At 40.5% G+C, this 14,229-nt stretch overlaps 1 protein-coding gene across 2 annotated transcripts in view; it reads right to left on the bottom strand.

The window, feature by feature from the left end:
- EGFLAM (EGF like, fibronectin type III and laminin G domains) overlaps positions 1–14,229 on the bottom strand; it is a 97,323-nt gene that overhangs the window by 71,414 nt on the left and 11,680 nt on the right. For both annotated transcript variants that reach the window (XM_063453988.1, XM_063453989.1), the window contains exon 2: positions 6,959–7,068. In XM_063453988.1, coding sequence (XP_063310058.1) covers positions 6,959–7,068 — 110 coding nt within the window. The remainder of the gene's footprint in view (positions 1–6,958; positions 7,069–14,229) is intronic.

Below are 14,229 nucleotides of genomic sequence, written 5' to 3'. Positions count from 1 at the left end.
ACCCCAACTGGGTGCCGTCTGCTGATGGATGCTCCTAGTGCTTCCAGAGGGCTCTCCAACAGACACAATAACCACCGCAGACCCCAAGAACCCCGCAGCTTGGTTGGGGTCTCACCGTCTTCCACCCACTCTGGACCAAAGACCAGGGTCCAGCTTTCAGTAGGTAGACCTCTCTTAAATCCAGGGAGCAAGAAAAGGAACAAACTCTTACCAGAGCTTTAGTGATTATACCCTGGGGAGTATAGTGATTATAGCAATCCCCAGAGTGTAGTTCTCCAATCCCCCAAACATGAGTCAAGGCTTCATGAAGGTTCAAGATGATCTGTTTAATGGTGGCCACAGCTTGGCCTTTTATGCAGGTCCTCCAGCAAGGGATACTTCCACAGGGACCTTGTGGAGGACTGGAATACAATTACCAATCAACATTCATTACAATGTGAACCACTCCCACAGAAACATTAAAATCCCTCCTCTCTATCCTGGAGATATTTGGGTTTAATGGCTGTAGTAAACTTAATTATCTCCAGGTACAGAAAATATTCCTAAGTTAAAACTGTAACAAAAACACATTAAAATACATAACTCATGTTTCACCAAACGGAACCCACACATTCGACATATCCCCAGATAGCGTGGATCTGAGTGCTCAATATAGCCAAACAGCGCTCAGATCCCACGAACACAGTCAAATCGCCATGGAGCCAAAGAACTTTTCACCAACTTTTTCGCAGAAATCTGTCCAGAATTAGCTCCATGGATTTAGCTAACCGGGTCAGTCCAGTTAATGGGCTATGAATGTACCGAACGATGCGGCGTTCGTGTAAACGGATACGAAGGGAGGGAAGTTTGGCAGTCCCAGCGTGGGAAACAGTGGCCGAAAATAGTTCCATGCGGTTGACGACCAAACACCGCTGGGCGTTCAACAGTTTCAGATGGCCGCCGCCATCTTAACCACAGCTCCTGGGAGGTAAATGAGGGACACTCTCCACTGTTTGACAGGCAACCCCAAATACCGAACCATATCAGGGGAAAGGCACGAACAAGCCTTTCCATAGCCCTAAGACCCATGTTAACATATGGGCCATAGTCCTGGGGTAAGAGGCTGGCAAGCAGGCCTCTCCAAATCCCAGTGATGAAGGTGCTTTCATCACAGATGGCGTGGAAGTGTGGCATCAAGCCAGGTCTCCAAGCCTTCTGGGTATGCGGTCCAGGAATCTTAACATACTGTGACATCACATACATGTGCAGTGGCATCACGGTTGGCCATGGAGAATCATTATATTCAATAATTCTCTATGGAAGAATCTTAAGAGCATTGGAGTGGCCTGTCATCCTGGAGGCGTGCGCAACCTGAAGAGGAGGTCGGGGCAGCACCAAGAGAGACTCATGCTGGAGAAAAGATGGGAAATTCTTTTCATTTCTATTTGCTTTTACACAGGGGTGGAGAGGACCTAATTGATTAGGGGCATAGGGCTGTAGAGTTAAGAATATAGATATGTATTACTAACGCTTTAATGACAACTCTCTGCACTCTATCTTTAAGTCTCTATCTTCTACCCAAAAAACAAGAATTTTCATCTAGACCAATTTCTTTTAGTTTAAAACTAAACTATTCTATGGAACCATATAGAAACATAGAATGTGATGGCAGATAAAAACGATTTGGCCCATCTAGTCTACCCAATATTCTAAATACTTTTATTAGTCCCTGGCCTGTAAACCATGAACCAGTTTAGTAGCCCTTCTCTGAACTCTATCCAAAGTATCAATATCCTTCTGGAGATACGGTCTCAAGTACTGGATTGGCTTGGCTGAGATCGTCAATTCTGATGATCTCAGCCAAGGAGGTGGCCTGGGGCAGAGCCAAACGCCGCCCTGACCAATCATCATTTCCTCATAGAGATGCATTGAATCAATGCATCTCTATGAAGAAAATTCTGTGTTTCCATGCAAAGGGTGGAGACGCAAAATGTAAGTGCTGCACACTGTGTAGCATTGACCCAGGAACCACCTCCAGTGGCCAATCTGAGGAGTGGTCAATATAGGTGTCCCTAAGCTGTATTGTATTCTCTGAAAAGACAGTGTTTACAGCAAAGAGTCTGCAGGGACTTTGACTCACCAGAACAGCTACATTAAGTCTTGAGTCATCCAATCCCAATTTTCAAGCATGTTTTCTGTAGCATTCATGTGCATGTCTCTTGCCATAGATTCCTCCTTAATATATACTGAGAGAAGTTAGTTATTTAAAATATTCTCTTTTTCCTGGTATTTATTAACTAACATGCCCATCTCTGTTTTCAATATACATACACTATCATTTTTTTTGTATTTGTGTTTTTTTTTAGAATTTATGTACTGAAGATGTTTTGGGGGGTTGGTTTTGCTCTCATTGGCTATCACTTTCTCGTTTTCTAGTTTAGCCCCTCTAATTGCCTTTTTGCATGCGTTATTGGCTTCCTTATATCTTATGTAAGATGCCTGTGATTTGTCTGATTTAAATGCTTTAAATGCCCTTGATAGTGAGTTTCAGATTCCATGCCACGGCAGCCAAACTAAAAGCACAGCAGACCGAGAATCTTTATCATTTCATCTATCTTGACCATGAATTAGAAGTTCATTTTGAACTCACTTTGAATTCTCAGTGTAGTGAGTGACTCTGTTATTACACATGTAGCGTGTGGGTTCATCATTCCAAAATGCATGACTTGAACTCTGATATTTCCTCACATTTGCATATTTGATACGGACCATTTTCAGATGTGCTGAACAAAACGCCAAATTGTTCACCACAACTGAAACAAAGTCATGAGAACGAGTCTCTCCAAGTTTGTTAACGTCTCCTGCATACATATTCCACGGAACACATCAGAAAGGCAACTGCTTGCGAACATTTTATTTTAAACCGCTGATTTCATGCACAGAATTAAATTGTTTACAGAGTAATTCTATTAATTGCTAGAAGGGGCCCTTGTTATCCCCACTTTGCAAAAGATATGTCCCTGGTGATGTATGCGTGGGTTCATAATCCTATAGACTAAGCTCGTTTATGCAGGCAGGGCCGGCGCGTCCATAAGGCGGCACAGGCGCCGCCTTAGGGCGCACCGGCTCTGGGGGCGCAAAATTCCAGTGACCGGCAGGAGGGAAGTGCTCCCTCCTGCCTGGTCACCTCCTGGATCCCCGGAGCGGCGTGCGGCTGAAGTTCATTAGGAGGCGGCGAGGGAGCTCTCTGATCTCTCTGACCGGCTCCCTCGCGCGCCTTTTGCTGATGCCGCGGGAGCCGGAATATGACGTCATATTCCGGCTCCCGCGGCATCAGAAAACAGCCTGCGAGGGAGCCGGTCAGAGAGATCAGAGAGCTCCCTCACCGCCTCCTAATCCACTTCAGCCGCACACCTCCCAGCAGCCCCACTGGACCACCAATGAAAGACCCACGCCAGCACTCCAGGTAGGGAGGCTGGGTGGGAAATTTACATTTAATTTAGATAATTAATTACTGTGTGTGTATGTGTGTGTGCATGTGTGTGTGTCTGTCAGTGTGTGTGTGTGTTCGAGTATGTGTCTGTGAGTTTGTGTGTGTCTGTCAGTGCGTGTGTGTGTGTGTGTCTGTCAGTGAGTGTGTGTGTGTGTCTGTCAGTGTGTGTGTGTCTGTCAGTGAGTGTGTGTGTGTGTCTGTCAGTGTGTGTGTGTGTGTGTCTGTCAGTGTGTGTGTGCATGTGAGTATGTGTGTCTGTCAGTGTGTGTGTGTTCGAGTATGTGTCTGTGAGTTTGTGTGTGTGTGTGAGCATGTATTTTTCTGTAAGCCTGTCTGTATGTATGTATCTGTATGACGGTATGCCTCTGTATGTATGTATGTGTCTGTATGTCTTGTACGTATGTTTCTGTATGTCTCTGTAGGCATGTATGTAACTGGATGTATGTTTGTCTCTGAATGTCTGTATATATGTCTCTGTATGCATGTATGTAACTGTATGCCTTTATGTCTCTGTATGTACGTATGTGTGTGTCTCTGTATGCCTGTATGTCTTTGTATGCATGTTTCTGTATGTATGTATGTGTCTGTATGACGATATGCCTCTGTATGTGTCTGTATGACGGTATGCCTCTGTATGTGTCTGTATGACGGTATGCCTCTGTATGTATGTATGTGTCTGCATGCCTGAATGTCTCTGTATGTATGTTTCTTTATGCCTGTATGTCTGTATGTATGTGCCTGAATGTCTTTGTATGTATGTTTCTGTATGCCTGTCTGTATGTATGTGTCTGTATGACGGTATGCCTCTGTATGCATGTATGTCTTTATATGCCTGCATGTCTCTGTATGCATGTATATATCTGCTTGTATGTCTCTGACTGTATGTGTCTGTATGTCTCTGTATGATTATTTCTGTCTTTGTATGACAGTGTACCTGTATGACTTTGACTGTGTGACTGAAAAATGATGCCTGTGTGCCTGTGGCTTGGGAGGAAAGACACACAGGTGAAGATGCATTTTTTTTTTTAATGAGGGTTGGGGCGCCAAAATGCATCTTCGCCTGTGTAACTAAAAATCCTAGCACCGGCCCTGTATGCAGGGCCCTCTTCAACCTATCGTTCCTGTACGTTTTCTTGTAATTGTCCTAATTATAGTTAAATCCCCCCTCTCATAATATTGCAAAGCGCTACGGAATCTGTTGGCGCTATATAAATGGCAATAATAATAATAATAAGTCTAGGAAGTAATGTCCAAGCATGCACGCAACAACTGTGCCCTGGATCCTGAAGTGCTGTGTGGTTTAAATGTGTATATATAGTGTCTCACTAGAATTTACTAATGGGGACAACATGCAGTTAATACTTCCCAAACACCAGGCATATATAAATAAAAAAGTTTTGTATGTATTTATTTATATTTAACAGCCTCTTTAGTATATCTCGGCTTTTCCCTTTTTTTTTAATTATGTTTCTCTTGGTCCATTTCACCTCTTTCAGCCTAAGACTGGTATTGATTATTCTGTCTATCCCACTCTGTTACTAATTAGTTGAGAATCGGCATCAAGGCAAGGTTGGACATTCTTTTGGGACCAAAATCTCTTCTTCAGTATTATCTCAGGAGGATAAACTAATTTTCTCTTTCAATAAATGGCATTGGTCTACATAAGATATCTTCCAGATTCAATTTAGACCCGTGGGTATATCCAATCATTCTTAAAGGCGACATGTTGCACATCTGAAATCCTTGCCATTTAAAGAATCCTTTCTTGTATCACATCCAACAGGGCCAGCACCTATACGATATGATGTAATTTTTCATCCCCGTAATTGCATTTTCTTACATGTAAAGGTTTCCGATGCTCCTGGGTTAAGATCATTTAATTTTCACTTTGACTTCCTCCAGTAATGTTTTAGCCTTGTCATTTATTATTTAGTTTCATATTAAATGATTCTCAATCCACTTAGTTCATGTGGATTTATTTCAAATCATTTGCTCCTGAGAAACACAGACATTTAGGAAGTCAGCTTTAATGATAAAATATTCTGATATCGAGGTCCAGAAACGGACAATCTTTTCTGCCGTAATAACAAGTTGGTACGCATTAGTTTGCTGTCAAATATACATTTTAAATGTCAAAGTATTTACCAAGATACATGTTTGCAATTTCTGTGCAATAAACAGATTTATTCACTAAAGTGAGAATTCAAAGTGAATTTCAAATTCAAGGTGCCAAACTGGAAGTCTTGCTAATTTAGAAAATAATTCTCGCTCAGCTCTTTTGACCGCAAATGTGAAGTTTTCTTTTAAATCGCTTCAAATCCTTGCTTTAGTAAATAACATTGGTGATGTTTTGCTGCTGGATAAATTATAATAATACTATGTTTTTTTACTTACTCGGAATCCAGCGCCAGTTCAAGCTTTGTTTCAAGCAGGAACACTGCGCATATACACTCCTAACACCATGACCACTTCAAATCCCTGAAATTGTCATGGTGGTTGGAGTAACCCCACAAGATTGTATTAATGAGAGCTCATCTGTCCCATATTTCAATAATCTGATCTATGACACCGTGACCTACCTCCATTCCGTTGTATAACCTTTGCTCTATGATAATTTGAGTATGTTTTATGCATTAATAATAGCCCAGGCAGCTTAGTGGAATATTTCTACACAGCCAGTAGTGAATCTAAAGTATTACAGCATACTAGGAAAATAAATTATACACGGATTGCTGCATCCAGTTTTGGGACAATAGGATGAATTCTGATCCAAATGGCATTCTATTGAGGGTGTAAGTATGAATGAATAGCCACGTTACCACCAGCCATTCTGACCCTGTGTCTAGTCAGACCGTGGCCTTCCCAATTCTACTATCTCAACATGTAGTGGATATAAGTGGTTCACTGTTTGCCACTGATGCTTCACGTAGACCTCAGGTATAACTTTATGCTATAAGTACATATCATCCCAACCCCAATCATGAAGTCACATCATTCATAATAAAACAACTTCATTTACTTTACTATGCACCTAATTGTTTCTTTCAAGTATTCTATAATGTATTCCACAACAAATACAGATGCACACAGATGTGTGTCCGTGAATGTACTACCTTTACTACAAAGGTAGTAAAGACACAGCTGTGTGTAGCATAACATAAGTAATTTATGAGTGTAGTCAGTACAATGTGCCTCTGAGCAATTCTTGGGAACATACAATATCCGACAACCCGTCCCGTTTTTTTAATGTAAATAAAGATAAAACTGTGTACAACCATACAAGTATTTGCCTAAGGCGACAGGAAGAGTGTTCAATCTATAGTCACTTCCCAGTCGGGAATTCCAAAGGTCGATAAGGTATCTAAACACTCGGTCCTCCTCTTTCTATTCTGTTGATAATCTTACATTGCAAAGCCATACAAAATGAACGAGAAGCATAGGAAGGTAAGTAGAAAAAAAGAGAAAGGAGATATTGGATTAACATACCGTGTAGCCATTGATGGTATTTGCATGCTGTCTTGGCATCCTCCATTGTACGCTAAAAGCTGTACAGTTCAGTGCCTCGAGGACAATATCCAGTGGAGGCCCCAATCGATCTATTGCAGAAGAAAAACAAAACATAATTATCATAATTGCATTCTTTTTAACAATTATTAAATTTGAATTATAGTCAACTGATTAGTTAAAAAAGTTATCTTCTCAAAAAGGGCAAACACTTTTACAGACACAATGAACCATCTGTTAGAAGATAAGAGGGCCAGTGTGAGCGTGTGTGTGTCAGTGAATGTATCTACATACATTAGGACTATACATGAATGGTTCAACTCTTCAAAGAGATTTTTCAGTGACTATCTTCAAAGTATATAGGGATTTATTTTTACAATATGTTGGCTAAAGGCATTCACAATATCCCAGGCAAATAACATTTTGGGGGCAATGGGAACAGCAAACATTTAAACAAGTACTTGAAAAACTTAGATCTAATATTTCAAATGACAGATTAGTTCTCATAGCTCAAATTATCAGTATAGCGAATACAGGTATAGTTGGCAACATTCTGAGATTTCATTAGACTAGCTGCTAATTTCCTTAGAAAATGTAGCGTCTCTCATTGATAGCTACTCTAGCATTATATTGTTGTATGCTTGTTGTAGGCAGGGTTAATACCAAATCTCCCCTTACCTATTGTATGAAAGACCATGTTGAGATATTCAGGTGATGCATAACAGTAGTTTCTTGTATTCTTACTGTGGGGAGTTATATCGTATCTGACCTCACCACATTCCATGGGGTACCTACCTATATGCTCTCAGAGAGACTTTAACTTCCAGACCAGTACGAGCACCATGCTGATGAAATCCACATAGACAAGATGGCAGTCAATGGCTTGTTTCTGGCCACTGGACCTTTTGAATCACAACCCATGCTTTGATTTTTTTAACACCTTAAGGACCGGCCTGTTTTGGCCAGGTTGTATGTTAAGGACCAGAGCGGTTTTAACATTCATTTACTGTTCCCATACAAGTTATATATTGTTTTTTTCAGGACAAGAATGGCTTACATACCATTATTTGTATCATGTCATATATTTTACTAAAAACAAAAAAAAAAATGGTGAAAAATTGAAAAAGGTTTTTGGACTTTTACTTGAAAAATCTTTTACTTATCTACAAAAGCTAATGAAAAAACTGCTAAATAGATTAAAAATTTTGTCCTGAGTTTAAAAACACCCAGTGTTTACCTGCTTTTTTGCTTTTTTTTTTTTTGCAAGTTATAGGGCTATAAGTACAAGTAGGAAATTGCTGTTTCAATATATAAATATTTTTTAAATTTATCAATAGTGCATTGTAACACTATTATCTGTCATAAATCTCTGAATTACACCCCACATGTACATATTTTTTTAAAGTAGACGACCCAGGGTATTCAATATGGGGTATGTCCAGTCTTTTTTAGTAGCCACTTAGTCACAAACACCAAAGTTAGCATTTATATTTGTGTGTTAAAAATGCAAAAAACGCTACCTTTGGCCAGTGTTTGTGACTAAGTGGCTACTAAAAAAGTCTGAATATACCCCATTTGCAATACCTTGGGTTGTCTTCTTTTGCAAATGGTATGCCATCATGGGGGTAATTCTCCTTCCTGGGCTACCAAACGCTCTCAAAGGCAACATAAATAATCTGACAAATTAAAAAAAAAAAAAAAAGTAAAATCAAGCCTTATATTTGACCCTGTAACTTTAAAAAACACTATAAAACCTCTACATGTGGGGTACTGTTATACTCTGGAGAATTCACTGAACACAAATATTAGTGTATCAGAACAGTAAAACGTATCACAGCAATAATATCATCAGTGAAAATGCTGTGTGTGTGTGAAAAATGCAAAAAACGTCACTTTCACTGACAATATCATCGCTGTGATATGTTTTATTGTTTTGAAAGACTAATATTTGTGTTCAGCAAAGTCTCCCGAGTAAAACAGTACCCCCATGTACAGGTTTTAGGGTGTCATAGAAAGTTACAGGGTTAAACACAGTGCTAGCAAATTAAATTCTCTGGACTTTTGGCCTGGGTTGTCAGGCATGTCCCTCAAATTGCAATCAATAAAATTACTTAATTATGTAAATATATTACATAAATATGCACGTAGAATTTAAATATATATACATATTTATATATTTGAAGCCTACGTGTATATTTAGGAAATTATTTATGTAATTATGTATATGGACATATGCCAATCAGATGTTCTATAGAAGCAGCATTTGATTGAGAATCAAATCTAACTTGGTTTTATGGGAAAAGTGTTCCAATGGCGGTCAGGAAGATAGCCACTAGAGAAATGTATACCCTGCAATCATAGCATTGCTGTATCTACTAAACAGCAATGTTTTACATTGTAGGGATAAATCTAAAAGGTCATTGAGATGAAGTGGTCTGGGTGCCTTTTGTGTTCCATTAAATGTAGGCCCACTAATTCATTTTGCTTCAATGCCAAATTTACTGTAGCTAGATCATGATATTTTATGATTTTGTTTTAGCCACATGTGTCTGTTAGAAATAAACTGTCGCAATCACAAGACGCAATCACACACAAGTCACCCAGAGTGTAGTGTGGAGTTTGAAATTTGCTTGTTGTGACATATATGAAGTTAATACAGATTTTCCTGAGGCTGAAACTCAATATCTTCTGTAAGGAGTAATGTATTATGATGTGGCTGGGCAGATGGAATGGTGCATTTTGTAGCTTTCAACATGAAACACCAAACCCAGACCCTCACATTCCCTGATTACCATTAGCTGTGAATTACTTATTGCATTCTGATAACATTCTCGGTTTAGAATGTGCATCCAATATATATGTTCGGGCTAAACTCCACACCTTGTTCTATATACAGAAACTGATAGTGTAACATGAAAGGCATCATTTATGAGGAGTTCGGACAGAGGTAGCAAGAATCTGTTCAATCCCTGGAGAATGGAGGCTTCATAGTGTATGACAGGAGAGTATGTAAATGTATTAGCTTAGCAAATTCTGTTGTCCTATTTCTGGAACCAGGATCATTCACATAAGTAAATATGGCCGCTGTAACAATGGTTTTCAAAAAGCGTGTTGTCACGTGCTTGGATGCCTCAAGCAACCTCAAAGTGCACCTCAAGCAAATAGACTCCATTGCTGCAATTAGTTGAATGCAGTGCTTAAAATGAGTTTTTAATAAGTGTAAGCATTAAAATTGGAATTATCATCTGTCAATTAATTAGAACGAATAGGTCAGTTTGGCTACAAGTATGAATATATATCTTCAAGTAAATGTAACATTTATAAATGGCTGATGAAGGTAAAAATAACAACAGAAGTTGTGCACTGGATATTTTTTCACTCTTTGAAGTGTTCCTAGCTCCCAAAAAGTTTGGAACCTATGCCACGTATTTCCTAGAGATATTTCAAATAAAATTCCCACCCTAATCTTTAACATTTAAAGGGTTCCCCCAACCATTTGCAATTTTGGCAAAATAAACAAAATAGTTACAAAGATTAAAGGTTCTACTCCAACCAAAAAAACAGTTCGTCCACAGAACACTTTTTTTCTGTTAGTGTAACTCTTTGTAAGGTGTCCCCCCCCCCCAAAAAAAAAACCTTAAAAAAATACAATTAAAATAAAGCAATCGAGTTCATGTTCTCCTGCAATATGATCCTCTTTGCCTGACATCACTCCACCTTGCTGGAGTGGGAGAAAGGGCAGAGAGGATGGATTAAGGTTGATTAGGGTTGCCTCCTAGAGCACTAGGCTCTTTTTCTGTGAGTGGTGTGTGTGTTGACTGAGTGTGTGTGTGCATTTCTGGTTGAGTGTGCCTATGTCTCTGGCATTGTGTACCAGTATATGTGCCTGAGCATTCTTGTGTGTGAATGTGTGTGTCTGTGTCTGGAAATGTATGCGTTTGGGATAGTTGCTTGTGTTTTGTTTTGTGCTAGGGGGACTCCTTGGGGTCTTTGTGTCTTGTGTTTATGGTGAGACTGGGTTTCATGTATAGGAGGTAACTGTGATAGCGTGGATAGGGGGTGACAGCACTTTAGCTTTCTGTTCAATGGTGGAAATACTTCCTGCAAGTTCAAGGAGCCATCTTTGATCAGGGGCAATCAGGACACCCGCTCAGTCTGAAGTGAGTGCAATGCACTTCCTCCCAGCATACCAACAAACAACGTTAGAGAGAGGGCAGAACAGCAGAGAGGAGGGAGAGCTTGGACCAGACTCCAATCAGACTCCGTCAGATGCCACTGGACCCCAGGGAAGCCACCCTTCTGCACCAAATAATGATGGAAGCAGGGGTGTGGCTATAAAAATGTAAAATGTGAACTTTGTGTGTGTCTGCATGTGAATATGTGTGTCACTTATGTATATGTGTTGTGTGTGTATGTGTGTCAGTGTGTGTATGTGTGAGTTGTTATCTATGTGTAGAAGCCAGTGCGTATGAGTCAGTATTTGTTTATGTTTCAGTGTGTGTATATATAACAGGCTGTGTATCTATTCAGCAATAAAACGCCAACTCTACATACAAACACATTCAAACACTAAATACAAGTACACCACTGCTTTCAAATAGCAACAGTACATACACTCAAACACCCAAAACATGCCTATTACAGAGTTAGGGTGGCAAGGTGAGAGAGGTGGTGATTATGACAGGATGAGGGGTGGTGAGTGTGACTGGGGGATCAGTGAAGGAGTAACAATGCGTGGGGGTGGAGTATGTGTTGAGGAAGTGACAGTATGTGGGTGTTTGTGTTAAACACAGTCTCCCCACACTGTAATGCCTTTTATTTAAAAAAAATTTGTGTCCCCCTCCTGCTTATCTCCAGGGCAAGAAAGGGTGCAATATTACATTTACCTGGTGGTCTGGTAGATTCCATGGTAGTCCATTGGGCTCCAAGTGAAGCTGCAGGTCTGTGGTGCAGCAGTCCATACCAATTGCTGGGTGGGATTTCAGGCACCTGTGCCTGAGTGATCGCAATTAGACCACGAACCTTGATGGACTAATTATTATTTAAAGGGCTTTTCAGGGAGATCTTTTAATCTTCCTGCTGACTCAAGGAGGGCCCGCTCAGAGCCGGAGGACCAGGCTCCTGACTAAGCCTGGACCCTAATCATCCACCTTGCTTACCTAATGGGTAATTTGACTCTGAGAGATGAAGGGAAGGAAAGGAGAGTGACAAAAAGTCTGGGGGGTGGGAGGGAGGGGCATTTCAATCAGATTCATTAAATGTGTCACAGATTGAGGTGAGAGATGTTACACTCCTGTTTAGAGTAAATAGCTCACATTGTGTCATACAGTCAACAATAACAGAGACATTACAGTGGATATAGCTCTCATACTATCCTATGGGATCTGAAAACATACAGATAAAATTAGCCAAACTGAACCCCTCTTTATATTGGAGCGTTTCAGAATGCTCAATGTTTAAATTCCAGTAATAATGTAATGCTCACTCCTGGTATGCACGCTGCAACAGATTCAGAGGTTGGATGTAAGGAGTGTTGCAGAAAGGGAAAATGGAAAAATGCCACATGATGAAGGAGGATGTTGAGCTGTTAGAGAGAGAGAAGCAGCAAAGCATTTGCACGGTGCAAAAATAATGCTTTCTGTTACTGTATAGCCAGCCAGTTCACAAAACGTTTGTTCCCTCGCACCCCTCCTAAATTCCAATTCTTCATTCCCTCTGCATATTTTCAAGCAAGAGCATGCAAGTAGCTGTGTGGAAGGGATTACTTTTTATGATCAATTGATCTCTTCCATGGAAATGGGCATTGGCGGAACTAAAGCACAGAGGACCCTGGTGCAAACATTTTTTGTGCCCTTCCTATTGCAAGGGTGACCAATAGGTAGATCCCATCTGTTATACGACTCCCACAATGCTTTGCCATTTTTCCATGTAGGGGTGTGTTTGTATATAATGGTGGCGTTAGAATGCAAGCATTTTTTAGTAGTGCTGGTGTTTAAATGTTGTGGTGTGTTTATTTAAAATATTGAAGGTGTGTTTGCATGTAGTGTTGGCATTTGAATGCAGAGATGTAAGCACAGATACAGATATAATGTCACACACACACACTGTGATAAACATACACACTGACACATGCAGATACACAGACATATTGATACACTTATAGATACACACACACACACATATATATATATATTTATATATATATATACACACACACACATATACACATATACACACACATACACAGACTGGCATACATGCAGATACACAGACACACAAATACACACACACAGGTACACACCGACACACACACACACACAAATACACACTACCAGATACACACTGACACATATACACACACTCTCATACAATTACATAGACATACAGATATACAAACTGACACACATGCACATACACAGACACACAGATACATAGTGACACACACATAGATACACACATGCAGATACACAGATACACACTGACGCACATACTGATACACAGACACATACACAAACAAATTCCAGTTACTCTCTCCTCTGAGCTCCGGCTCCCCCTCTTCCTCTGGTCACTGGACCCTAGTCGCTCAGCCTTAATGGCTGCATTAAGTTAAAGAACAGCCCAGTGTGGGCTGCAAAAAGTGGTGCACAATTTACAGAGGCCAGGGAACTTGGAAGCCTCCTCCAAAGCTTATAGTCACTTATCAGACTTCAATGTAGGAGGAGGCTTCCAAGTCCCCTGAGAGAAAGAAGGAGGTAGGGGACCCCGACCGACCACCCGCTTCTGTGCACTGCAGCAGAACTGTCCAGAGGGCTGACCAGGCCAGATTAGAGGGCACTTTGCCAACAGCAGCATAAATCAGTGGTGGAACTCCTGGCCCATATGCTGGGCCCCCCTAGCGCTCTGGGTCCTGGTGCATTCATATATACAGCACAGGCAGTAGTTCTGCCACTGGCATGGGCCTAGAGCTGCAGCTACATTGGTGCCTGTGTTGATCTGGCCGTGATGATAAAGCAGTGACAGTAAGGCAGTGCCAAAAGAGCCACAAGCAGCTGTTATTCCATACAAAGGTAGCAGTAACTTTGCCGCCATTATTTATTAGGAGAACCAAGAAACTGTGGCCATTGCAAAGCCTTCAGTTCACTTCACGTACTAATAAAGTAGTGTTTATTTTGTGCCTGCTGTGAATCGCACAATGAATAATTAGATATTATTATGCATATTTGTATGCATCTTTATTTGTATTGTCAGTTGAC

Source organism: Pelobates fuscus, chromosome 5 (assembly GCF_036172605.1).
Source record: "Pelobates fuscus isolate aPelFus1 chromosome 5, aPelFus1.pri, whole genome shotgun sequence".
NCBI lineage: Eukaryota > Metazoa > Chordata > Amphibia > Anura > Pelobatidae > Pelobates > Pelobates fuscus.
The sequence above is the reverse complement of the archived record's forward strand: the minus strand, read 5'-3'. Positions and strand labels throughout refer to the sequence as shown.